This window comes from Cupressus sempervirens, chromosome 5 (assembly GCF_028749045.1).
Source record: "Cupressus sempervirens isolate cs-2001-9-10 chromosome 5, ASM2874904v1, whole genome shotgun sequence".
NCBI lineage: Eukaryota > Viridiplantae > Streptophyta > Pinopsida > Cupressales > Cupressaceae > Cupressus > Cupressus sempervirens.
Genome location: NC_143122.1, coordinates 126,650,888 through 126,678,691, shown reverse-complemented (window position 1 = coordinate 126,678,691; position 27,804 = coordinate 126,650,888). Strand labels below are relative to the sequence as shown.

General features: G+C 36.0%; 1 protein-coding gene across 1 annotated transcript in view; it reads left to right on the top strand.

The window, feature by feature from the left end:
• Window positions 1–27,804, top strand: part of LOC149554833 (uncharacterized) — an 87,530-nt gene that overhangs the window by 49,634 nt on the left and 10,092 nt on the right. Inside the window, exons 10-11 of the mRNA XM_089828841.1 lie at window positions 1,443–1,521; window positions 1,668–2,060. Of these exons, the coding sequence (XP_089684967.1) occupies window positions 1,443–1,521; window positions 1,668–2,060 (472 nt within the window). The remainder of the gene's footprint in view (window positions 1–1,442; window positions 1,522–1,667; window positions 2,061–27,804) is intronic.

Below are 27,804 nucleotides of genomic sequence, written 5' to 3'. Positions count from 1 at the left end.
AGACTTTTAAATGTCTCTAGGTAGAAGTATTTAACATGGATTGTTATGATCAGATAATGTCATAAACTCATTCGGACAGGTTGTTTGTGTGATCCTACAGCTAAAAAATGTCAAAATGTTTCCTCCTCTGAGATGGAGGAGTGATTGTGAAATTGTGTCAGACAGCTACTTGATGTGCTCAATCAGTTGGGTGAGTTGGTCATACTGATGAGCCAAATTTTGATATCCAACAAGTTTTGAACTACCATAACAAAATTCTGAGTCCAATGCCTCAAGTGGCTTGATTTTCCTATCTGGCAGTCCAGCATCTGCTTGTCTTTGTCAATGCTTGGATTGTGTGGATATGGAATATTTCCTTGCCTCTGGAAATTTTCAGATTTCTGAGATTGACTGTAGCTATATTGTTTTATATAGTTGTTTTCCCTAGATTGTGAAAATCCTTTCCTAGGGATTGCCAAGAATGGTGGTACTTATGAATGTAGCAAATGGTGCTTGTAATCTACAAATGAAGGAATGGTGTGTGCCGTTAAAGCTTAAATTGATCAGAAGATGTTACTGTTATGTTTAAACTAGAACTTTGGATCTACCACAGAGCCTAATGGCACATGCTATTATTGATTGCTATTACAGTGGTCAAATTATTTTTTTATCTTCCATTTCAATTGGTCATGCTTGCAAAGCATCCAAGTTGCTAATTTTAAAAATATGTTGTTATGACTTACCAATGAGATCAATTACTGTAAATAGCATATATATTTGTCTGTTCTCAATTCTCATGATCCACTAAAACAAAAGTTATAAACTCAATGCCTCAAGTGGCATCATTTTCCTTTCTGATTGTCCAGCAGCTGCTTGTCCTTGTCAATGGTTGGATTGTGTGGATATGGGAAATTTAGGAAATCTCAGATTTCTGAGTGAGTTGTTTTTGTTAGATTGGGAATATCTTTTCTAGGGGTTTCCAATGATGTGGTATTTAAGAATATCGCAAATGGTGCTTGTCATCTACAAGTAAAGAAATGGTCTGTGCATTTAAAGTTTAGATTGAACAGAAGATGTTACTGTTACAATTAAAGCTAGAACTTTGGGATGTACTGTGTAACCTGTTGGTACATGATATTGTCATCTTCTACCATGGTGGTTAAATTGTATCTTTGTCTTCCATTTTTCATGGTCAGAGAGCATCAAGTTGCTGCTTTTGGAAATAGGTGGTTTTGGCTTACCAACAAGAACAATTACTGTAAATAGCACATATATTTAGCTGTTCTCAATCCTCTTTCATTTCTTTTCTGCTATTTGTTTGCATATTACAATGATAATTGATGTATGTTTGTACTTTAGTACCTTGGTTATAATTTGTCAGCCACTAAGAATCAGTCTTGTTCTGTGACATTATTTCTGTTTTTCTTATCGTATTTAACATTGAGGGTCTTTTTGTCTTATAGGTGTTATGAGTTGGAGCAAAATATTGATGAAAGGGACAGCCATCCGAAAAACAGAAAGGAAAAGCATAAACTTCTTCCAGTATGCATTCACGAGAACTGTTATTTTGTTGGTCCTTATTTGTTGCTTTCTGTTAACTAGGAGACTATATCATTTTCTGCATTTTAAATTTGTTTATATACATTATGTAAAACTTTACCAACTGAATTGTCAACATTATTACACAGATTGAGGTCACAGATGTCCCAGCAGATACTAAGGATAAAGATGGTATTATGAAATGTGAATTTTTTGACACACGTCATGCATTCTTAAGCCTTTGTCGAGAAAATCACTACCAATTTGACACACTGCGTCGTGCGAAACATTCTTCAATGATGGTTCTCCATCATCTTCATTATCCAAGGGTACCTGTTTACCTGCGTAGATGCAATGTGTGCCTACTTGACATCAACAAAGGACAGGGATTGCATTCTGAAATTCACCTTGATTCTGACCTTTGCAATGACTGTTATCATAAGGATTCCTCTCTGAAACACTTCCGTAGAGTGACAACTCATCCATCTATTGATGATCTGAATACAAAGGGTCACAAAACTCACAAAAATCAGGTTCAGGAGGTATGCAAAGAAAACTAAATTTCATTGTTTCTCTATTGGTCATGATATTCGGTCCCACAAATGTCAATGGTAACAGTCTATAGCTAAAAGAGTGATTGTTTATCCAGAAAGGAGTTAACTTTCCATTTTGGTAGCTAGATAGCATTTGCCATGCTCTGTTTTTACTGTATAATAAGCAAGTTCTGAATGGGTATGTTGTTTGCAATTATAGAATTCAGTATTATTGATCAGAAAACACTTACTACATATTCAATATTGATTGACTGGATAGACACTGTTAAGTCTTATTTACTTTACATCTTTATGTATATTGTCATCAGAAAAACTGTGTGGGATATAATAGAATTGCAACTGAATAGGATATTTGTCTTTTGTGTGCTTCTTATGCATAGTGATCTAACTACGCTTGTACTGAAAAAAAGAGGGGCAGTCTTAGTTAAACTTAATTTCGGAGGGACTGGTTAAATACCTGTAGGAAATGGCTGCTTTTGGATTTCCTTGTACAGTTTTAACTTTTTACTTTCTAGCTAAGTTACCAGATTCTCTCCAGCAACCCTCAAAGTCCGGTTCAATTCTGTACAAAGTTTGGTCCTTCTCAAATTCGCCCCAAATTCATCTGCGAAGTCACAAATTTGCTGCAAATTCTGTCAGAGGAACCCAGGCCAAACTTGGTCTGAAAACAATTATTTTTGACTTTTTTAAAGTGTTTTTTTTCGCCTAATTTGGTCTAGTCGACCCCCAAACCTTAAAAGTGACCACTAAAAAGGTCGAAATGGATGGTTTATGTCATTTGTGAATGAAAAAGAAAACTTGCTTATATTGGAAATCCAAATTGACGATTATAGAGGATTATCTTTAGAAAAGCTATGATATCTTTGAATTTAGGGCTTAAAATTTGAATCTTTACTTTTGATATAGCTTGGTTAGGAATCCTCTAACAAATACAAAATAAAAATTCAGATAAATGCATTTATCTTTGATGATTCCTTTCATTCTCAAACTCTCCTCTTTATCTAGAAATATATTCCATGCTCTTAAATTTCTAGCTTCATTTGAAATCCTAACTTCTTATCTTGCATATAAGACTCTGCTATGTTGAATTTATAATCTTGTGCTCACTGCTAACTCAGCTGATTGGTTGAGCAAATTGATCGCTGCCTGCTTCAAAGCTAGCGAATGTCTTTGTATTGTGTTTATCCATGTATCCGATTGCAAACTTGGTACTGCCGTTTTATTGCTCTCCACTTGGCGGAAGAATTATTAATGTCAAGTGCCGTTTTCATTCTGGCAGAAGACTTTATTATTATGTGCCGTTTCAATGATATTTATTTTTGGCAGAAGAAATTGAAAAACTTAAGAAATGCTGAGAGGGGGAGGGGGTGAATCAGTATTTCAAAAATTTAAAAGTATATGGAACTGAATGAACACAAAAGAAACAAAGACATAGGGATTTATCTCGTGGAAATCCTTTTGGGTAAAAACCACGGTATCACTAATCACTGCAAATGTAGTCTCCAACCCAGTACATCCAAGGCTCCAACCTTGTCAACACAAAGCAGGCTTCAATCTGATCAGACCGAGGCAACTACCTCTAAGGGCCACAACCTCCAACTAACTGATGAAGCAACAGTATTACAACCAGTTTAAAATCTTGTTTTATCATAGAGTGATAAAAAGTTGTAGACAAGAATACAGATGCAGCAACACAACCGTTCTCACACAAATGAGTTCACAAGTGCAGTAGATGAATTTCTTGTATCAGACCTCACCACACAAATGATGTGTTCTTCACACCTTTGTAGTAGACCTCCTTGCTTGCAAATATGCCTATCCCATTGAGTTTGTAATCCCTTGTTTACACCCTATATTCAACTCACCCAAGCAACCGAAATCACTTCAAAATGAATCCCCAAAAATATCTGGTCTTCAGTCCACAAAAAGATTGTACTCATCTTGCACACCCCTGTCTACGTTCTCCTGTCACTTATAAAAAAACAATGATAGACACTTCAAATATCTCCTGAGAGTTCTCTTTCAGGTGCCTTCATCTCATTTGTTCTTTAAACAGTTACATTTTTGAGTCATTATTATCATGCGACCAATATCCAATTGCTAGCATTCATTTTCCCAGAATAATTAACGCTTGTCCAAATAGCTTCACCTAACGTGCAAACATTTTATCTATTCTAGGGAACTGAGAATTTAACACTGTGTATCCAAAAAATCATCACTTTCAGTGTGTAGCATGCAGAGGCCTAAGCACAACAAATAGAAACACCTGGCAAACATGCAAATTTGAAGAAACAAATTGCCAAGGAACCCAGGCATCCGTGGAACCATTTCCTGTGGACTAATCTTTCTCTTGTGGATGAAACATGTCCTCACAAACAACGTCATACTCCCTTGGACGAAACACTTTCCTGTGGACAACCATTCTCCTGCGGACAACATTCTCCCGTGGAGACACAGGCAGATGACTATTTTCCCGTGGACTACCATTCTCCCATGGAGATACATGTAGATGACCATTTTCCCGTGGACTACCATTCTCCTGTGGAGACATAGGCGAACAACCATTTTTCCGTTGACTACCATTCTCCCGTGGAGACACATGCAGATGACCATTTTCCCATGGACTACCATTCTCCTATGGATACACAAGCAAATGACCATTTTCCCATGGAGACATAGGCAGACGACCATTTTCCTGCCAAGAAGAAAATGAAAAATATTAACAATCTCCCCCTATTTTTCATTGATGGCAACCCATATTGATACCACAATATTTCTGAAGCTAAGTTAATGGAACCTAAATTAATACCACAATATTCCTGAAATTGAGTTGTCCTGAAGTTGAACATACAACTCGCCTTGCAACCATACGACACACCTAACCTTTGACATCAATGACCATGAGATATAGCAATGAAACTCTCACCTTGAACATATGCCATTTCATGAGGCAGAAAAATACCGAGCTTGTTTTGAAGATACTCAAAGTGCTCCCAGGATAGTGGTTTTGTAAAAATGTTAGCTACTGGTTCCTTTGAACAAACATATTCTAGCTTGACCACGTTGTTAGCAACTTTGCTCTTTCAAAAAGTGATACTTAATAGGAATGTGCTTGGTGCGGGAGTGCATAATAGGATTCTTAGAAATATCAATGGCACTAGCATTATCACAATATATGCAGATGGGATTATCAAATTGAATCTTGTAATCAATCAAGGTGTTTTGCATCCAAATTACTTAGTGCAACATGAAACTATTGCAATATACTTTGCTTCAGTAGTAGTTAAGGAAATGTTGCAAATATACTTTACTTCAGTAGTAGATAAGGAAATACAAGACTGTTTCTTGTTGAGCCATGAAAGAAAACAACTGTCTAGAAAGAAAACACAGCCACTTGTGCTCTTCTTGTCATCCACCGAGGCACCCCAATCTACATTTGTATAGGCTGTAAGAGAGAAATCAGAACTCTTAGGAAATCAGAGACCATATTCAATAGTTTATTTTAATTTTTAAAAATCCTCTTAACAACATTAACATGAGTTTGTTTTGGTGATGCTTGAAACCTTGCAACGTAACCAACAATCTGCATAATATCAGGTGTAGTGGCTGTAACAAACAACAAACTACCTACCATTGACTTGTAGAATGTTTTATTAACAAAGGGAGACACATCATCCTTACTTAGTTTGCATCCAGTTTCCATAGGAGTGCTGACCGGATTGCAATCCTCCATTTTAATCTTTTAAGCAACCCTAAAACATATTTTGCTTGTGAAATAAAAATGCCATCAGCTCTTTGCCTAATTCGCAGCCCAAGAAAATAAAACAACTCCCCCATCATAGACATTTCAAATTGACTTTTCATGCAATCAACAAACTCCTTTGTCATTTTGAGGCTATTACTACCAAAAATCGGATCATCAACATAAACATCACTATAAGCATATTGTTACCTTCTTTCTTAACATACAGGTTTCTGTCCACATATCCCTTTTTGAAACATTGCCGTTGTAGATAATTATCCAGCTTGTCATACCAAGCTCTAGGAGCTTGTTTTACCAAGCTCTAGGAGCTTGTTTTAAACTATAGAGTGCCTTTCTCAGCTTGCATACATAGTCCAGATTATTAGTTAACATAAAACCTTCCGGCTGTTCAACATAAACTTGTTCTTTTAAATCACCTTTTAGGAAAACAGATTTGACATCCATTTGAAACACTTTAAAACCTTTGAAAGATGCAAAAGATAGAAACATTTAAATGACTTCCATTCTAGCTATGAGGGCAAAGGTCTCACCAAAATCAACACCTTCAACTTGTGAATATCCTTTGCAAACCAAGCATGCCTTGTTTCTTATGATTTTACATTCTTCATTTACCTTATTACGAAATACCCATTTTTTTCCTATTATATTCTTGTCCGTGGGTCTAGGCACAAGCTCCCAAGTGTTGCTCTTGTGAATCTACTCTAACTCTTCCTTCATGGCTGCTATCCAATTCTCATCCTTGGCTGCATCTTTATAGCATTTAGGCTCATACAAAGACATTAATGAAAAATCATCACCCTCAAAGTAATTTATATCTCTTCTAGTAGCTCTTGATCTCCTTTCAGCTATCACTTGATCTATGGAATGATTATTTTGAACAAACTTAGAAGAAATTTTAAAAGAAGAGGAATCATCAGTATCACCTTGGGTATCATGCTTCGAATGACCATGTGAGGTTCCAACTTCATCATGTGAAGAACTTTCACTTCCACTTGCTGATTAAGTCTTTTCTTTGGCATTTTCACCATCTTTGCTTGTTGTTCCAGCTTGTATGAGTTGAGATGAAGAAGGTATAGCAATGCTTGTCTGAGTTTTTTCTTCACTATGACTATCCACATTCTCACTAGAAATGTTAGTGAATTCATGAATTTTAACATTAGCAGTTTCAACAATTTTAGGTGACCTTTTGTTGTAACATTTAAACACCTTACTCTTCGAGGAGTAGCCAAGAAAGATCCCTTCATCAGCTCTAGAATCAAACTTACCTAAGTTATCTTCATCTCAAAATTATAAAGTACTTGATTGTTGTTAGTTTACCTTTCCAAACTTCATATGGAGTCTAATTAAACTTGGATCTCAACAAGATCCTATTCTGAATATACACAGCTGTATGAACAACTTCTCTCTGAAAGGTATTACTCACTTTTCTTTCATTCATTAAGCAATGTGACATTTCGTGGACTGTTCTATTTTTCCTTTCCACAACACTATTTTGCTGTTGTCTTCTTCAGGCTGAAACTTGTCTTCTAATACCATGAAGTTCGCAAAAGCTTATTGTTACATCCCAATTTAAAATGTTCATATAGTCATTGAGGTTCACATGAAGTCAGTTGACAATTAAATTTGTTATAATCCTATGAAATGGTAAGATGGATAGTTGTTATAATCTCATATGAAGATAACATGCTAGTTGGTTATTTATCATGAATTCATGGAATTGAAAAGGCGGTTAGCCGTTATGATTATTTATGATTAATAACTTGTTATGGTAATATGATTTATCCACGGAGAATTTCCTTGTGTCGAGCATGTCAAAGGGGTGGAAGCATTGTCAGAAAAGAATTGGGTATGGAGGGGCACCACCATCACTGAGCAAATAGGTACAAGCCCTGAACCACCAGGGCTAAGAATAACGATTGGGCAAGCAAGAGTGTACGTTGGGCGACCATGAGTTAACTTGTTAAATTGCATGTCACTTAATAGTAAAAGAGATTACTAAGCATGAATTCGAAATTGAGCGAGTTTGTACCTTTGTAATTGTGTTGTTAATTGGAGCCTTCTAATGTATAATCATGTCTTATCATGTTGACATCATGATATCTATCTATACATGTACATACGTAAACCAACTTTATATATATAAAGACATATACGCATACTTGATATTTGGTGTATACGTAAGAAATATATGGTTGGAGTTTACACATGTACGCGTATATGCATACATACATATATAGGTATCTATAGACACCATAATGCTATATACTAGACATTATTATTTCTTTCACCTTTGATTTGGGGTCTTGATTATTATTTTGTTTGCCTTGAGCTGCCCTCTATGTTTCCTCTTTCATCGGGCTTATTACTGGAAAGATAATAAGTCAAATATTTGAATCAGTGGCTTCAATTTCTTTGAGCATTGGCTTTGTAACTCTCTGCCACCCACTTCTTGATAACCAATGGAGTGCACAGGAGTTATATACACTTTCTGCTGCCTTGAATTTTGGCTCTAGGAAGTTAAGTTTCAAAAATCATAGCTTATTCTGATTTCATGACTTTGATGTATTTGTATTCGAGCTTTGCTTGCAAGGGTTGGAGATTCATATCTGCACTAGAGTAAATATTAATTGCTGGCAGTATTGCTAAGGTCACCATGATGTATAATTATTGTCGTCTTGCATATTGTTGCTATAAACAGAAATTAATACGAACCAACAAGTGTATAGAGATTTTATGTGGTATCTGTATGTCATGAAATATGTTTAATCAATCCCCTTTAAATGCTCTTAACTTGCTGGTAGTTGAAAGGATATATTTCCATGATGGTATGATTCTTTGATGCATATTGGCCGTAGCCCAAAGGCCAAGGGCTTTTCGATTTTGAAAGCACATAAGTTGTTCTTTTTCTTTTGTTGAAGATTCTCAGGTGATATTACCAATATATCCCCACATCCTCATTGGTGAGGGACATCTTTTTAATTGTTTTAAAAGCATTGTAAATGCATAACCTGTATGTTGCATGCATAGATATTTTAATATAAGGCGTAAGCTTTGATTCTTTCTTTTATTTCTGATCTTGTATGATAACTACATAGGTACAGATCATATTTCCCATAGCATGTTCTATATTATATTATGCATTGAGTAATCTTGTGAGAATTTGAAACCTATATTATGACACTCTGACTCTAGGTGACACTCTGACTCACTCACTGGTATTTGTTGTATACCAACTGTAGTAAGAATCAGAAAGGTATTCAAAGAAACCTTATGTTCAAGATCTCATTGTTATGGCAGTCTCCTGTGGTGCACCCAAGGCTAGCGAAGCCATGCGAATGGGTGAAGAGGAGGAGAATCCTGCAAGGAAGAACAAACTATGATCAGAGTCTCAAATTGCAATAACATCTTAAAAAGAAATTACTAAAATATCCAAGACAACTCATGATAGTCCAAGTATACTTGGTGGAACTAAGTACCAGGATGCTCAGTGGTTGGTTAAAGTGTTCCATGTCTGTTCTGGGTAGGGAGGGCCTTTCTAGTTAGAAAAAGTGTGGGGGATAAGTTTAAGGTCCGTGGTTGGGTGGTTAACCCCCTGACAATGTTTCCCCCTCTCCACAAGATGTCAAGACGTGCATCAGATAAAGATAAGTTGAGCATTCAAAAATTTATTGGTAACAGGTATTTTTACTTTTATGATATTTATACAATAGAAGATATGATGGATTAATTTATATCGTTGAATTTGGTTATTTGCTTTGATGAAAGCAACCTTTCTCGTCAATGTAATTGGTAACCATTTAGATCGGTTGACCTTTCAATTGAATATAGAATATATCTAAAGGATTGTTATTTTAGTCTTTCATTTATAAGAATAATAATTATGAGCATATCTTCAAATCTTATATTATTGCCACAGTTAGCAATAGGAAGAAAAAGAATGAAACAGAGGTATTTGACACCCCAAATGATACAGTGGTATTTGATGTCCTAAATGATATGGTGGTATCTGATGCGCTAAATGATACAATGGTATTTGATGCTCCAAATGATACAGTGGTATCTAATGCCCTAAATGATCTAATGATAATAGATGCCCTAGTTGGTATAGTGGTATGTGATGCCCTAAATGATCCAATGGTAATCGATGCCTTAATTGATATAGTGGTATTTGATGGTAACCATCATTTGTTGATATAGTGGTATTTGATGGTAATCGTCATTTGATTTTGATATAGTGGTATTGCATGGTAATCGTCATTTGTTCCTAAGTGGTATTTGTGGACTAACATGGGTGTTTGCAAAAGCATCCCTAGATTGGTTTCGGTTTCGAATTCCATGGTATGTAGATTTTAATTTCCATATTAAATTCATTGATGGTGTTTTCAATTGTTAGTTATGAAATTTCTGCTTAACTAATTTTAACCGATAATCTCATTTACTCGATTGTAATTGATATAACTGTCTTATGAAAATGAAGTAATAGTTGTATTTCTTTAATATGTTAGTTATTAATTAAGACCCTTAAAAAGTGTTGTTACACTTATAAACTCATTAGAAGTGAACTCTCCACTATTATTAGAATGTAAACATTTGATTTTTAAATCAATTTCATTTGTCAACTAGAGCTTTAAACACCTTGAATTTATCTAATGCTTCTGATTTTTCTTTTAGAAATGTAACCCATGTCATGTGAGTATAATCATCAGTCAACAACATAAAGTATTTCTCACCTTGAAGGCTTGTTGTTCTAGTTGGTCCACAAAGATCCGTTTGCATTAGCTCAAGTGGCTTAGAGTTGTTATATTCTTTTGGTTTGAAGGAAACTCTAGTTTGCTTCCCTTCTTGACAACTCTTGCAAACAAGATCAGATGGCTTCTCTATCTTTGGCAAGTTTCTAACAACTTCCTTCTTGCTGATCTTGACCATATTGTCAAAGTTAATGTGCCCAAGATGCTTATGCCAAAGCCAAGCATCATCCATGCTACTTAGACAACAGGTTTCAGCATAAGAGTCCTCAAGAATGTAGAGATTGTTAGCTTCCCTAGTTGCATTTGCTATGACATCTTTCCCTTTCTTAATAGTGCAAGAGATTGAATCGAAACCAAGATCATATAGTTGACTCACATTCAATAGATTATGTTTCAGCCCTTTAACATAGAGACTATTTTCTACAACAGTTTGACCATTATTCAACAAGTGATTATCTATACCAGCAACTCTAGCAGAGGAACTACCAACAAATCCTACTTTTCCACTCTTCATGGGTTTAATGGAATGAAACTTATTTAAATCACCTGTCATATGTCTTGAACAGCCGCTATCAATATACCATATTTCCTTTTCATTTTAGCTAGAAGAGTAGTTATGACAACTAGAGCCTTGAGGGAAGCCTCTTGATTCTTCTTCTATACCTTAACAATCCTTGGCACGTTTTTGGTTTCAGCCTTAGAGAGTGAGGTCACTTTATTATTTTTGCAGAACCTTGTAGTATGACCAAACTTGTTACAGCTGTAGCATATTAAATTAAATCTTCTAAAAGAACTTAAACCATATCTTTCAAAACTACAAAACTTTCTCCTACGACCAGCCTTGCAATCCATAGCTTTATGACCAAAGTAATTACATGAGAAACAATACCGATAGAAAAAGGTTTGTTCACTTTAATGGCTTGATTTTGTTGAGTGGCAATATGTTGTTCACCATTAGAATCTAGCTTCTCCTTTCCTTTTAACAAAGAGCATTCACCTTCATCCCAACCAATTCCCTTCTTGTCAAGAGTTGGTCTTTGAAAGGGAAGAATGTCATCCAAAGACATGTTGTTTTTTGATGTTTGAGAATTCCAAATTGGATAAGGTAGTAGATTTACCAATGTTTCTAAATGAGACAATCTCAGCTTCAAGCTTGGCTATGTTGTCTTCTTTTAGCTGAATCTGGTTCTCAAGATTTTCACAAATTATCTTGCCTTATTGTGAATTTTTAGATCAGTCAAGTGCTTTTCAGCTTCACTATGAGCCATAGCAATCTTCATCTTTTCTTCATTCTTAACTTGCATCCGGTCAACAAGATTTTGATTTTGCTTATTGAGTCTTTTGATTTCAGCCAAGGCAATAACTAGTCCAAGCTCTAGGTCAACTCCATCATCATCCATATCTACATCTTCAAGAAACTCTTGGTCTTTAAGCTGAGTATCTTCCATAGCTATATGTGCCATATCCTCTTGAAGATCCTTGTCAAAAGAATTATGTAATTGCTCTCAAACTTCTTGAGCTGAATTGAGAAGAAGATATTTGTCATGCAAGGAATCAGCAAGGAAGCTCAAAATAGCACTCATTGCTTTTGCATTCACTAACACTCTTTTTTTAGAACTAGGAGGATTGATAGGGGGAAGATATTCAGCTAAAATGCATTCCCGAACATTTAACCCAAGAGCTTTGATATAGATCATCATTTTGAAAAGCCAAATAGTGAAGTTGGAACCATCAAACTTAGTAACTCCACAATGTTCATGCGCTTCCAGGTTGAAGTTATCAACAGCCATGAACAAGATCTCATCATTTTGAGGGTCATCCTCACTACTGGAAAAAATTTCAGGTTCATCTTTTGAATATAGGACCCTTTTTGATTTATCACCTTTCCAATGTAGCTTAGGAAATCTTCTTGTTCTCCTCGCCTTTGTGTTCTTCTCTTGGCTGTCATCTTCTCTATCAAAAGAACATTTTGAAGCAAAGTGGCCATGTTTCCCATAGCTGAAACACTTCAAAGAGATCTTGCCTTTGCTCTTACTAAGACCATTTTCAGCTTCCTCATAAGATCTGCAATTTCGTCATTTGAGCCTTATCTGAACTTTCACCTTGTTTATTTTCTTTGTCCTTACTAGTGTTAGAGGCTTTGAATGCCATCTTACTTTTGGAGGTGCCTTCAACATTGTTCTCATCTCATAGGCAGTTAAAATACCATGCAATTTATCAATGGTGAGTATCCAAATCAGACATTTCTTCAACAACAGATACCTTGCATTAAATTTCATAGTAAGAGAGCATAGAATCTTTTGAACCACTGTTTTTTCAACAATGTTTTCTCCCAAGCCTTTCAATCCATTTACAACTTCATCAACCTAAAGAAAATAGGCAGCAATGCTCTCATCTTCTTTCATGCAAAGACTTTCAGAAACAACCCCATGTGTTTGACTTTGAACCTTGGCATTCCTAACTTGACATCTCCATGATAGGCATTAAACAACTTGTCCCGTACTTCTTTGGTTGAGGTGCAATGCATGACTTCACAAATTCAGATTTAGTCAGTCCACATAATAAAGCATTCATGGCCTTAGCTTTGTTCTCAAAATCCTTTTTGTCATCAGGATCAATGGGTGTTTGAGCTGGAATGGTGTAGCCATTAATCATACAAAGATAAACATCATAGCCTAAAGACATAATGTATGTTTTCACACGTACAACCCCAAAGGTATGGTTGGTTCCATCAAATAAGGGTGCATGGTTTGTGGCAAGACATTCTAAAGCACTAATGGAGACACATGACAGATCTACTCTCAGGTTTTTAAGCTTTGATGGAGAGACTCGACTTTGATACCAATTGAAAAACTTAAGAAATGCGGAGAGGGGGAGGGGATGAATCAGTATTTCAAAACTTTAAAAACAAATTCAACTGAATAAACACAAAGGAATCAAAAACACAAGGATCGTTCTTGTGCAAACTCTTTTGAGTAAAAACCATAGTATCACTAATCATTGCAAATGTGGGCTCCAACCCAGTGCATCCAAAGCTTCAACCTTTTCGACAAAAAACAAGCTTCAACTTGATCAGACTAAGGCAACTACCTCTAAAGGTCACAACCTTCAGCTAGCTAATGAAGCAACAATATTACAACCAGTTTAAATCTTGTTTTATAATAAAGTGATAAAACACTATAGAAAAGAATACAAATGCAACAACACAACCATTCTTATATATATGAGTTCACAAGTGCAGCAGATGAACTTCCTGTATCAGACCTCGCCACACAAATAATGTGTTTTTCACACTGTTGTAGTAGACCTTCTTCCTCCTTGAAAATATGCCTATCCCACCAAGTGTGTAATCCCTTGTTTACATCCTATATTCAACTCACCCAAGCAACCAACATCACTTTAGAATGAATCCACAGAAATATTTGGTCTTCAGTCCACAAAAAGCTTGTACTCATCCTGCACACCCCTGTCCATGTTCTCTTGTCACTCATAAAAAATTGATGATCTGCACTTCAAAAATCTCTTGAGATTCCTCTTCCAGCTGCCTTCATCCCATTTTCTTTTTAAACAATTACAATTTTGGGTCATTATTATCGTTGATTATCAGTAATGAGTTTAGGATAGAAGAACTCATTGTGCGACCAATGTCCAATCGCTAGCATTCATTTTCTAGAATAATGGATGCTTCTCTGAATAGCTTCATCTAACATGCAAACATTTTATCTATTCTCGGCAACTGAGAATGTAACGTTGTGTATCCAGATAATCATCACTTTTGGTGTGTAGTATGTAGAGGCCCAATTACAATAGATAAAAACACCTGACAAACTTGTAAAAACCCCTATCCAGCTATATCCTTAACAAACATCAAGTTATTTTTGCTAATTAGTAGTTTGATATTTTGTCAAACATTTGGCAAGCAAATTATTATCACATAATAAATAATGCTTTAAATTCATAGCCAGCTGCTCACAATTTTAATTGATTAAGTCTTTATCAATTTGGACAAATGAACCCCACTAAACAATTCAGAAGTAATTCTATAATTGATGGCAATTTAAAATTTTGACTTCTGAAAATTTACAAGCACACAATAATGAACCTAGAAGTTGACTTCTAACAGATGAAATATGGATCGCAGCTCTCAAGAAATAATCCAATTTACTCGCAAGTTCAAAAATATGTGCTCCTTGCTTATAATTGCAGGTGCTCTAAAACCTGATTGCTGCCCTCCAATAATTAATTGCAGCCTTCCACAAAGTCTAAAATCGCTGCCAAATACAAGGACGACAGCCACAGTACATTCCTCTTATAACCATGCCAAATAGTAGACAATAATGGCATTCCAAATCACAAATTCTCCAGCCACAATGAAATTCCCAAGTGCAGTACATAACAGTCAGGAAATACTATAATTTAATTAAGACAATTCTCATAATTAAATCACAGTGCCTTAGCTGTGAATTACTAGACACTTCTTAATTCCAAACCCTTATACTTCAGCAAGGGCAAAGAAATCAGCAAACTTAGAAACTCTTCGCAGGCAACAAAAGAAAATAATCAATCGGATGCTTTACTCATCAAGTGGGCTCATATTTATAATCTCCAAATGGCACAAAGTTTCCGAAATGAACTTCACTTGAGAAGCTTCCTACACACAACATTAAAATATAATAAAGTGTCATTATAAACTAATTTATTAATTGCTTTTGGCTTCGAAAATGACCCTTTCCACAATCACTTGAAATTATGATATGTAAGGCCACTTTTTCTTGTTCCCATGATTTAAAACTTTTCGTCTTGGTTCCAACCAGCTATGATACTGAGGTAACCAACCAGCAACACTAGCAAAAATAATAACCTTGGTGTATTTAGATGAATAATAATAATAATTCACCATCTTGCGAAAACAATTGAAGAAGCATCACAATCAAAATATGACAACATCAAAGTGATCCTGATGATGAAAGACGATGAATGAACCTGACGGGGTGACTTACTATAAGTAAATGCTCCCTCTAAGATTCTTGGAGCCCAAACTAGAAGCCCCAAATAAAAATTGAGAGCATCCTCCAACTCCTCTGACTCAACTAAGCTCATTGGAACCAACAGATTGACTTACTATAAATAGTAAGTCCCTCAAACGAAGCCAAAACACACCATAGGCTGTTGGAAAGCCTATAACCACACAAGTAAGACCTTCAAATCCTACTGTCAGCTCATGAGGGATGCGATGGTGAACTGACCTTGCTAACTGCAGGAACTTGCTAAAAATGGGGACATTACAAAACATGCAAATTCGAAAAAACAAGCTACCAAGGGACCTAGGTGCCTGTGTGTAATGATCCCATCTTTTGGCCTTCACGTTCTCCAAAATCTAAGTGGAGGATAATAAAAATTAAAGTCATTCAATTAAAAATTAAAAGGTGACTTTTATTTTAAAAGCTTCTAGGGTATCTATTAATTATTGGAAGGATGGAAGCCTCTCGTGATTTAATTAATTATTGTCAAGGAGGAATTTCTAGGGTATGCATTAATTATTGGAAGGAAGAAGCTTCTAGCTCTTGCAATTAATTAATGTTTTAGTTCCTTCCAGAAGGATGAAGAAAAGGATAAATAGGGCTGTAAGTCTCTTTGTTGAGCAGGAGATTATTGTACCGGAGGATTATGACTTGCATTTGATAAGAGCTTGGATGTATGAATCACACTCCCTTTTTTGGCAATAGAGGATGTTCATTCTCTGTTGTAACATTCTAGACGTCATTCCCTTAGGGTTTGGCCTTTGGAATACATCTCTTTGTAATTGATTGCAACATTTTCAGCATTAATATAATTTCAGCCTTGGTTCAGCTTTTGGGCATTAATTATTGGAAGGACGGAAGCCTCTCGTGATTTAATTAATTATTGTCAAGGAGGAATTTCTAGGGTATGCATTAATTATTGGAAGGAAGAAGCTTCTAGCTCTTGCAATTAATTAATGTTTTAGTTCCTTCCAGAAGGATGAAGAAAAGGATAAATAGGGTTGTAAGTCTCTTTGTTGAGCAGGAGATTATTGTACCGGAGGATTATGACTTGCATTTGATAAGAGCTTGGATGTATGAATCACACTCCCTTTTTTGGAAATAAAGGATGTTCATTCTCTGTTGTAACATTCTAGACGTCATTCCCTTAGGGTTTGGCCTTTGGAATACATCTCTTTGTAATTGATTGCAACATTTTCAGCATTAATATAATTTCAGCCTTGGTTCAGCTTTTGGGCATTCCTGGGTGTCCATTACAGTGGTATCAGAGCTTCCTTGCAAAGTCTTTCATAAAGTTATAATCGGTGGGTGCCTATTACAGTGGTATCAGAGCTATAAGTCCTGCCATCCTGTGGAGATCATATAGATAGCCAGATAAAGGGAAAAGTGTTTGAAAAAATGTATATTGGTCCAGATCAAGATGTGATGTTCAGATAGTTATTGGGTACATTGGAGAAGGGGCAACGTATGCAACAAGAGCAGAATAGGATGCTACAGGAGCAGAATAGGCGAATGGATATGATGTTGCAGCTTATGGCTAGACAGATGGGCATTCCTAGGTGTCCATTACAGTGGTATTAGAGCTTCCTTGCAAAGTCTTTCATAAAGTTATAACCGGTGGGTGCCTATTACAGTGGTATATAGGCACCCACCGGTTATAACTTTATGAAAGACTTTGCAAGGAAGCTCTGATACCACTGTAATGGACACCCAAGAATGCCCAAAAGCTGAATCAATTGCTGAAATTATATTAATTCTAAAAATGCTGCAATCAAGTACAAAGAGATGTATTCCAAAGGCCAAACCCTAAGGGAATGACGTCTAGAATGTTACAACCATAGTTCCAAGAATCACGGCGATTCATGCGATTCACGCGATTCGGCGATTCGATTCAAGCCAAACGATTTTTTGTGAATCGGTGAATCAAATCAGCGATAAAGGGTTTATGAAATAAGTTACTCACTAAATTTCAAGGGTTTTTTAAATTTTCCGATTCATGGCCGATTCGATTCCGATTCATGGCCGATTCACGATTTGATTCGGCCTTGCCGATTCCGATCCGATTCCGATTCTTGTTACTTTGGTTTCAACAGAGAATGAACGTCCTCTATTGCCAAAAAAGGAGTGTTATTCACACATCGAAGCTCTTATCTAATGCAAATCATAATCATCCGATACAATAATCCGATAATCAGCAATGAGACTTTCAGCCCTATTTATCCTATTCTTCATCCTTCTGGAAGGAACTAAAACATTAATTAATTGCAAGAGCTAGAAGCTTCCTCCTTCCAATAATTAATGCATTCTCTAGAAATCCCTCCCTAGCAATAATTAATTAAATGACGAGAGGCTTCCGTCCTTCCAATAATTAATACATACCCTAGAAGCTGCTCCCTTGTAATTAATAATTAAATTAATTAAATACAAAGTCACCTTTAATTTTTAATTGAATGACTTTATAAGAAATTAATTTAATTTTTTCTTATTCTCCACTTAGAATTTGGAGAACGTGAAGGCCAAAAGATGGGATCATTACAAATCCGCCCTCCTTGAAATTGCTTGAGGATGTAATGATCCCATCTTTTGGCCTTCACGTTCTCCAAAGTCTAAGTGGAAAATAAGAAGAAATTAAATTAATTTCTTATAAAGTCATTCAATTAAAAATTAAAGGTGACTTTGTATTTAATTAATTTAATTATTAATTACAAGGGAGCAGCGTCAAGGGTATGTATTAATTATTGGAAGGACGGAAGCCTCTCGTCATTTAATTAATCTAATTATTAATTACAAGGGAGCAGCGTCTAGGGTATGTATTAATTATTGGAAGGACGGAAGCCTCTCGTCATTTAATTAATTATTGCTAGGGAGGGATTTCTAAAGAATGCATTAATTATTGGAAGGAGGAAGCTTCTAGCTCTTGCAATTAATTAATGTTTTAGTTCCTTCCAGAAGGATGAAGAATAGGATAAATAGGGCTGAAAGTCTCATTGCTGATTATCGGATTATTGTATCGAATGATTATGATTTGCATTAGATAAGAGCTTCAATGTGTGAATAACACTCCTTTTTTGGCAATAGAGGACGTTCATTCTCTGTTGTAACATTCTAGACGTCATTCCCTTAGGGTTTGGCCTTTGGAATACATCTCTTTGTACTTGATTGCAGCATTTTTAGAATTAATATAATTTCAGCAATTGATTCAACTTTTGGGCATTCCTGGGTGTCCATTACAGTGGTATCAGAGCTTCCTTGCAAAGTCTTTCATAAAGTTATAACCGGTGGGTGCCTATTACAGTGGTATCAGAGCTATAAGTCCTGCCATCCTGTGGAGATCATATAGATAGCCAGATAAAGGGAAAAGTGTTTGAAAAAATGTATATTAGTCCAGATCAAGATGTGATGTTCAGACAGTTATTGGGTACATTGGAGAAGGGGCAACGTATGCAACAAGAGCAGAATAGGATGCTACAGGAGCAGAATAGGCGAATGGATATGATGTTGCAGCTTATGGCTAGACAGATGGGCATCAACATTGATGATTTGTATGTTCCTCCAGAGCAGAAGGTAGTTGATTCCTCAAGTGGGATCGAGACACGTATAGAGCCAGCCAGTTATGATGTTGGTGATATGGGTGTTTCAGTAGAAACATGTGCGCAAAGTCAGGAGACCACATATGAAGCTTTGTCAGGAGATGGTGTTGCAGTAATAGTGGGATAAGGAGAACATAAGGATACTACCATATCAACAGCCACTTCTGTGTCAGTTGAACCATCCAATGAGGAGTTTAATGGTATAAATGCAGTGGTTGATGTATTTTCTAATGAAGCCACACATGTTGATGATTATGAGTTTTCATCAACTACAAATTCGGTTCAGTTTTCTGTTGCAGCAGTTAATGTTGTTCCTATGTCCATATATTTCGATGCGGCAACACCTATTGTTGATACAATTAGCATGAGTACATATGGTTCAGCTATAGCTACATCTTTTTCAATGCATGATGGTGATAAGATGCATTCCAATCCAATATATATAATGTGGATGGATACAGGGAAGAAAATGTTTCATAGATCTTCTATGGAGTTTCCTTATGGTGACATTTTGACTTCATCAGCACAAGTTTTGAATGCTAGGCTATAGGGGTTGGTCCTGATGATGCGAGTTTGCAGTTGGTTTAACTTCCATATGGATATCACACATTACTTCAATTGGGATCCAAGCGGAGGTTGGAGTTCATTATGTTACTTAATTGCTTGAGGACAAGCAATTTCAAGGAGGGCGGATTTGTAATGATCCCATCTTTTGGCCTTCACGTTCTCCAAAATCTAAGTGGAGGATAAGAAAAATTAAAGTCATTCAATTAAAAATTAAAAGGTGACTTTGTATTAAAAGCTTCTAGGGTATGTATTAATTATTGGAAGGACGGAAGCCTCTCGTGATTTAATTAATTATTGTCAGGGAGGAATTTCTAGGGTATGCATTAATTATTGGAAGGAAGAAGCTTCTAGCTCTTGCAATTAATTAATGTTTTAGTTCCTTCCAGAAGGATGAAGAAAAGGATAAATAGGGCTGTAAGTCTCATTGTTGAGCAGGAGATTATTGTATCGGAGGATTATGACTTGCATTTGATAAGAGCTTGGATGTGTGAATCACACTCCCTTTTTTGGCAATAGAGGATGTTCATTCTCTGTTGTAACATTCTAGACGTCATTCCCTTAGGGTTTGGCCTTTGGAATACATCTCTTTGTAATTGATTGCAACATTTTCAGCATTAATATAATTTCAGCCTTGGTTCAGCTTTTGGGCATTCCTGGGTGTCCATTACACCGTGAAACCATTTCCGGTGGACTAAGCTTTCTTTCGTGTATGAATCATGTCCTCGCAAACAACCTCATACTCCCTTGGACAAAAAAGTTCCCCATGGACAACCATTTTCCTGCGGACAACATTCTCCTATGGAGACACAAGTGGACGACTATTTTTCCATGGACTACCATTCTCCCATGGAGATACAAGCGGACTACCATTTTCTCGTAAGCTACCATTCTCTCGTGGAGACACAGGCGAACAACCATTTTTTTGTGGACTATCATTCTCTCGTAGAGATAGAGGTGGACGGCCATTTTCCTGTGGACTACCATTCTCCCATGGAGATACAAGCAGACGACCATTTTCCCATGGAGACACAGGCGGATGACCATTCTCTTGTGGAGACACAAGTGGATGACCATTTTCCCGTGGAGACAAAAGCTAACAATCATTTTCTCGTGGACTACCATTCTCTTGTGTTGACACAAGTGGAGGACTATTTTCTTGTGGAGACACAAGTGGATGACCATTTTCCCATGGACTACCATTCTCCTGTGGAGACACAGGCGGAGGACCATTTTCACATGGACTATCATTCTCCTATGGAGACAAGTCACTTGGCCAAGAAGAAAATGAAAAATACTAACAGAAATGACATCTCTTCATTTTATGGTCAGCAAGAATAGATTGTTGTTGTGGCATCCATTCAACTACAGTTTGTAACTGTCATTCCTTGGCTACGTTCAAACGGTCTATTGGCATAAAGGAAATTGTGGAGTTTGAATATTTAAAACGTGTACATATGTATGAAGAAGGTAGCTGTTGTGTCTCCTTGTTCGACCGTTTGTTTTGGTATTATGGTGAAGCTATGTTTTGGGATTGAAATGATCTCAGGTTGAGGAGTAGAATTCCAGTACTGTATTGATCACTTTTGTATCGTGTTCGATCAGAGACATTATTCGGTGAGTTTTGTTTTGGCATGATCATTAGCACTGACTGATCCTGGTTCCATCAGACACATTTTTCTGAGTGTTTTGTTTTAGCATGATCATAAACAACAACCATTGCTGCTTGCACTGTAAGCTTAAGTTTTGAATCTCTGTTAAAGTTGTTATATATCTGATCTAATTTACCTTTGATCAGACAATCTCAAAGACTATATTTCAGAGCATTGTAATTTTGTTTTGAAATAAATTGCACAATTGTGGTGGTCTGGGTTGTTTCCCTCTGTGAAGAGGATTTTTCCTAGGATAATTATTTTTGTTCTGTGTATTTTTAAGCTCTTATATTTCTGGTTCAAATTTTACAGGGTATCAGAGCCAGGTTTAAACCATCAAGCTTGAACCATAATAGTTCTTCTTGTGTATTCTTGCTTCATTTTATCCTTCTTCAGGTTTCTAAACGGTGCTTGGTCATAAAGTCGAAGATAGATTGGATGGAGCTTCTAACTTCACATCTTGGAAGTTTAGAATTTTGATGGCTTTTGAAGAGAATGATATTCTCAAATATATGGAGACTATTGTAAGCATGCCATCTGCTGTTACAGAGAAAGCTGCTTGGAAAATGAATAACATTATGGCTAAGAAAATCCTTATTGATTCAGTTAAAGACCATTTAGTTCTAGTTATTCAGAACATATATGAATTCAAGAACAATAGCAGAGCAATATCTTAGAAGGAAACTTTTTCACAATAAGATGAATAAAGGAGACTCCATTGTTTCCTTCTTAAATATTGCTGAGTTGAAAGATCAGATGAGTACCATTGGAGATTCTATTGATGATAAAGAACTTGTCACACTTGCAATGAATGGTCTCCCACATTCATGGGAATCATTTATTCAAGGCATCAGTGGTAGAGATGAATTGCAAAATTTTGATAGACTAAGGGCAGATTGCATTCAAGAGGAATGTAGGTTGGAAGCTAGAGGGTGCTCTTGCAAATCTCACAATGAAGAAGATCAAGTTGTTGCTTCTCATACTTCAAGCAAAAGAGGGAGAAAATGGAATTTTAAGAAGTTTGACGACAAGAACTTGTCTTCTTCAAATGTTAAAAGGAAAAGAGATCTTTCCAAAGTGAAATGCTTTAGGTGTGAGAAGTATGATAATTTTGCTAGAAGTTGTACAGTGAAACTAAAGCATCAAGCAGTTGTCTCAAATGTTAAAGATTCATCTCCATCTAGAGAATGTAGTAATAATTCAGAAGGATTCTTATCCATTTCAGCCTTGTCCAGTAATATACCAGCTGATTGCAATACATGGCCTATTGATAGTGGCGCCTCTTACCACATTTCAGTCTACAAGCAACATCTTTCAAACTTAGTTGAAAAGGACTCTCATTTGCATGCCATCTTTGGTGATGGATGCTTCTTACTCAGTAAGAGGACTTGGTAACGCTTCATTCAAACTGAATTCCAGTATTCCTTTGCATCTTAGTAATGTTTTGTTTGTACCTGGCATCAAGAGTAATTTAACTTCTATTTCAGCCTTAGAGGGTAAGGGTTATAATGTCACTTTTGCTGATGGAAAAGTGTTTGCCTGGAAGAAAAATTCTGATTTTAATTCAGCTCAAGTTATTGGAGTGCATCATGAAAATCTATACGAACTTTCAGCAAATTGAATTCAAGTCATGGTGCTTCTAACAACAATTTGCTATGGCATAAAAGGTTTAGTCACTTTAATTCAGATCTCTTTCTTCTATGAGTAAGCTGGTTGTAGGAATTCCCAAACTCAGTGTTGTGCTTTGGGCAGAAATACTAAAAGTCCTTCCAATTCTAGTGAAAGTTGGGCCAAGCGCATTTTGGAGATGATTCATTCTGATTTATGTGGGCCTGTCATTTGCTTCTTGAAGTGGTTTTTGTAACTACGTAACTTTTATTGATGATTTCTCTCAGAAGACTTGGGTCTACTTTCTTAAATCCAAAGAGTTAGATGAATTAATATCTAAGTTTAAGGAATTCAAAGCTTTAGTTGAAAATCTTTCAGATAAGATAATCAAGATTCTTAGATTTGATGATGGAGGTGAATTCACCTCAAGTGCATTTCAATCTTTTTATGTTGAAGCAGGGATTAAGAGGGAGTTTTGTGTCCTCTACAATCGGCAGCTGAATAGTTTTGCTTAAAGGAAAAGCAGAGTCATAGCTGAGGTAGCAAAAGCAATGATTCATGATCAAGGGTTGCAGATTTTTCTTTGGGCTGAGGCTTGCAGGACAGCAATATATGTTCAGAATAGGTGCCCTCGTAAGATTTTAAATGACATTACTCCGGAAGAACCTTTTATTGGGTCTAAGCTTGATATAAGACATCTAAATTTTTTTGGTTGTTTAATTTACATTCATGTTCCTAAAGACTAAAGATCCAAATTAGAACCTTTTGGGAAGAAAGGAAAATTTCTTGGATATAGTGAATCTTCCAAAGCTTATAGAATCTATGTTCCAGGTCAAAAGTATATTGAAATAAGCAAAGATGTGTTTTTTTGAAGGAATTGTTGATTATGTTAAATCTAATGAGCCTTAGAATTAGGAATGGAAGATTCCGAAGATCCTCAAGACCTATGATGTGGGTTGGTTTTCTAAGCGAGAGATTTGAAGCATTGATAAGTTTAAGATTTATAAAGATAAAGTAGAGAATGAATCTGGATAAAAGATAAAATGTTTAAGGTCTTACAGAGGAGAAGAGTTTACATTTAATAAGTTCAATGCGTACTGTGAGGAACATGGTACTTGTAGACAGACTTAAGCCCCTAGGAGACCACAACAAAATGGTATAGGAGAAAGGAGAAACATAACTATTCTTGATACAATAGGAACTATGTGGCTTGAAGGTAAGGTACCACATGTACATTGGAGAGAAGCAGTAAATATTGCATTATATAATTTGAGCTGAGTTTAGATTAGGCATTAAACAAGTAAAATATCTTATGAGCTTTGGTTTGGTCATGTACTTATAGTCTTAAGAATCTTTGGAAGTAAATGTTATATCAAAAGAGATGATGAGATAGGAAGATTTGATACTTGAAGTGATGAAGGTATATTTCTCGGTAATTCTACTAAGAGTAAAGGTTACAGATGCTATAATCTAAAACTAAAGAAGATCATTGAAAGTGCAAATGTGAAAATTGATGTAAGATTTTAGGTACAAGAAAACTTTTGAGTATGATTCAGATGAACAAGTTAATCAAGCAAGCACAAGTCAAAGACAAAATCAAAATCAGAATGCAAAACATGAATGATTCTTTGAGATAGACAATGGAATTCAAGTTCAGATTTAGGAGCCAAGAGAAGAACATCAAACACAAAGGTATGTAGCTTTGGATCATCCTAACTAACAAATTATTGGAAATGCAAGTAATGGAGTAATGACTAGAGGAAGGATGAGAAATGAATTATGTTTGATTTTACAAGTTGAACCTAAGAGTACTGATGAAGCATGCAAAGATGAATTGTGGGTTAATGCTATGTAGGAAGTGCTGGAGCAGATTGAAAAGAATAATACATGAGAAATGGTCCCTAGTCCTAAAGGAAAAAATGTTATAGGAACTAAATGGGTATTCAAAAACAAAATGAATGAACAAGGAGAAGTGGTAAGGAACCAAACAAGATTGGTATGTAAAGGCTATTCACAACAGAAGGTATTGATTTTGAAGAAACTTCTTCTTCCGTGGCTAGATTAGAAGTAGTTGGACTATTTTTGGCATATGTAGATAACAAGAAATTTAAAGTGTATTAGATGGATGTTAAATCAGTTTTCTTGAATGGAGAATTGGAGGAAGAGGTATGCATTGAGAAACTTGATGGTTTTCCATTGACAGAGCAAGAAGACATGGTATGCAAACTCAAGAAAGCACTTTATGGATTGAAGCAAGCTCCAAGAGCTTGGCATGCGAGGTTAAATAAACATTTATTGCATTTGAGATTTAAGAAAGGTAGTGCAAATAGTAACTTATATCTAAGAGTTGATTCTGATGGTTCGTTGATTATTGAATTATTTGTTGATGATATTATTTTTGGAGGAAATGATGAAGTAATAAATTTTCTCAGGAAATGAAAGGTGAATTTGGGATGTATATGATAGGAGAAATGAACTACTTTCTTGGATTGCCTATAACTCAGACTGAAGATGGTATCTTTATATCTCCAACTAAATATCTTAAGGAATGATTAGTAAAGTTTGGTATGGAAAATAGCAAAACTAGTTGGGACACCTGTGGTTACAGGTTGTAAATTGACTGCTACTGATGATTTTCCTAGCACTTTCCAAAGTACAAATCTATGATTGGTGGATTGCAATTTCTAACTCACACTTGACCTGACATGACAAATGCAATTGGTATTGCTGGAATTATGGTAACAAATTCTTTTCATAGTTTTTTCATTGGCAAACAGAAGACTTTGAAGAAATTTTGTCAAATTGAATTTAAATGAAGCCATGAAGATTAACAAAGAGGCACCGACAAATAAATTGTTTAAGAGTTGGATTATTTGTGTGTTAGAAATAATACAAGATTCACAAAATTCAACAACCTTGTTCCAACAAAGGCACTTCACTATAGAGTCAAAAATTAATGAGGATACTTCACATGAAAATTGAAAAGGGAAAAATATTGTAAAGTGGAAAGTAAGTAATTGAAAAGTACCACATCGTGAGCCAAACAAAATGATTAGAAGTATTGAAGTGGGAGAAGAAAATAATAGGCAAGCCCTGCAAGAAGAAACTGGAAAAAGCAATAAAAAATCTGTTTTTGGGCAGAAATGCCAACAAAATTCTTATTTTTTTATACCTCAAAATTAACTTTCTTTACCATACAAAAGGGTATGAAAAGCACCCCATTATATGTCCACCTATCTATAACATATGACAAACCAAAGGCCAAATTATAAAAGGATCTCTGGAGAATGAAAATTTTGTCCAATCCTTTTTTACCATATGACCACCAAAAGACTATGCTATACTACAATATACAACCCCTCTATTCACCATACAATCAACTAAAGGTGATTTAAATTTTCTCTCCAATGACAGCCAAAAGCAAACCATACTCCGAAACAGCTCTCATCGATCAAAACCCAAAAAGAAAATTGTACTCCAATGAGAATCTCCAATGTATGATCCATCTCCTATGCATTGACTGTACAACCCATGCCTCCCTTAATCACTACTGTATGATTCCATACTGTTGCCTTCATTTCCTTTTACGGCCTTATGTGATTCCTAGTCCTACTGTACAAAGTAACCTTTCAATTATGCAAATCCGCCTTATTGTTGAACTTTCTTTTACCATATGGTTAGTGAGAAAATTCTCCCCAGCCGTACAATTTGTTTTGTCCACCATACAATTTATTCAACACCATTTTAACAGTCCAGTTTCACCATAAAGATGTTCAAGATGTCAATTATTCACTTGTAATATCCTTTGTGAGTTATACTACAGAAATAATCAATGGATTTTCTACTATATTTGACCAGATTTTTGTCTGTTCTTCCTCAAACTATATAATGGTCAGAACCAAAGAATCATTCCTACGGGCCAGTGAATTTCCTAAATAATATTCATTGCTCATGGGGATATTAAACAACATTTTCCTACTGAGGTTAATCTTTAATTGTGCAATTTTCTGGCTCCATTGTGCAATTAGATTGGGTTCCTTGTTTGTTTATGTAATGTTCCAAGCCTTGCAGAATGACTGTACGATAGGTTGAACTTCAAACTTGGAAGACCTTCGTACAAAACAGGAAGTCCATACGGGCTATATAGGAAGCCGTACGGTAACTAGAGGCCGTATGGAGCAACTGGGATATGTTCTGTGCAATTGCTGTACGGTGGTATACCGTACGAGATGGGAAATGTGCGCAAGATTGAAGCCAATCAGGTCCGTACGGTGACTTAGGAAGGTCGTACAGTAGAGATGAAGATCGTACGGTGGCTGCTAGAGGGGGTAAAGGACCATACAGAGGTTGAGAATCGAATAGATCATACATAGTAGGAATTTAAGCACAAGTATGCTTATAAACACAGGGTAAGAGGTGGATGATGGAAGAGGGTAATGTAGCAACAGCCGTACAGGCCATACGGTACACAAATGGAGGGAGAAATAATGCCGTACAGGAGAAATATAATGGAAATATGAATGATGCATACAAAACACCAAATGTTAATGGCACAACATAGAAAATTGCGAACATTGAACAGGTAGGGATTAACATTCACCAGATTTACAAATAATATGAGCACTCCAATTTTTTGGATATAGATAAGTCAAACACCGACGGAATAGGGTGGGGATGGAATCCCACCGAAACTGTGCAGGCCAAATAGGCAAGGTCTTTCACTTTCGAAATGGCGAACAATGCCGAACTCCAACAGGAATCCGTACTACAAATAAATGAAATCCAA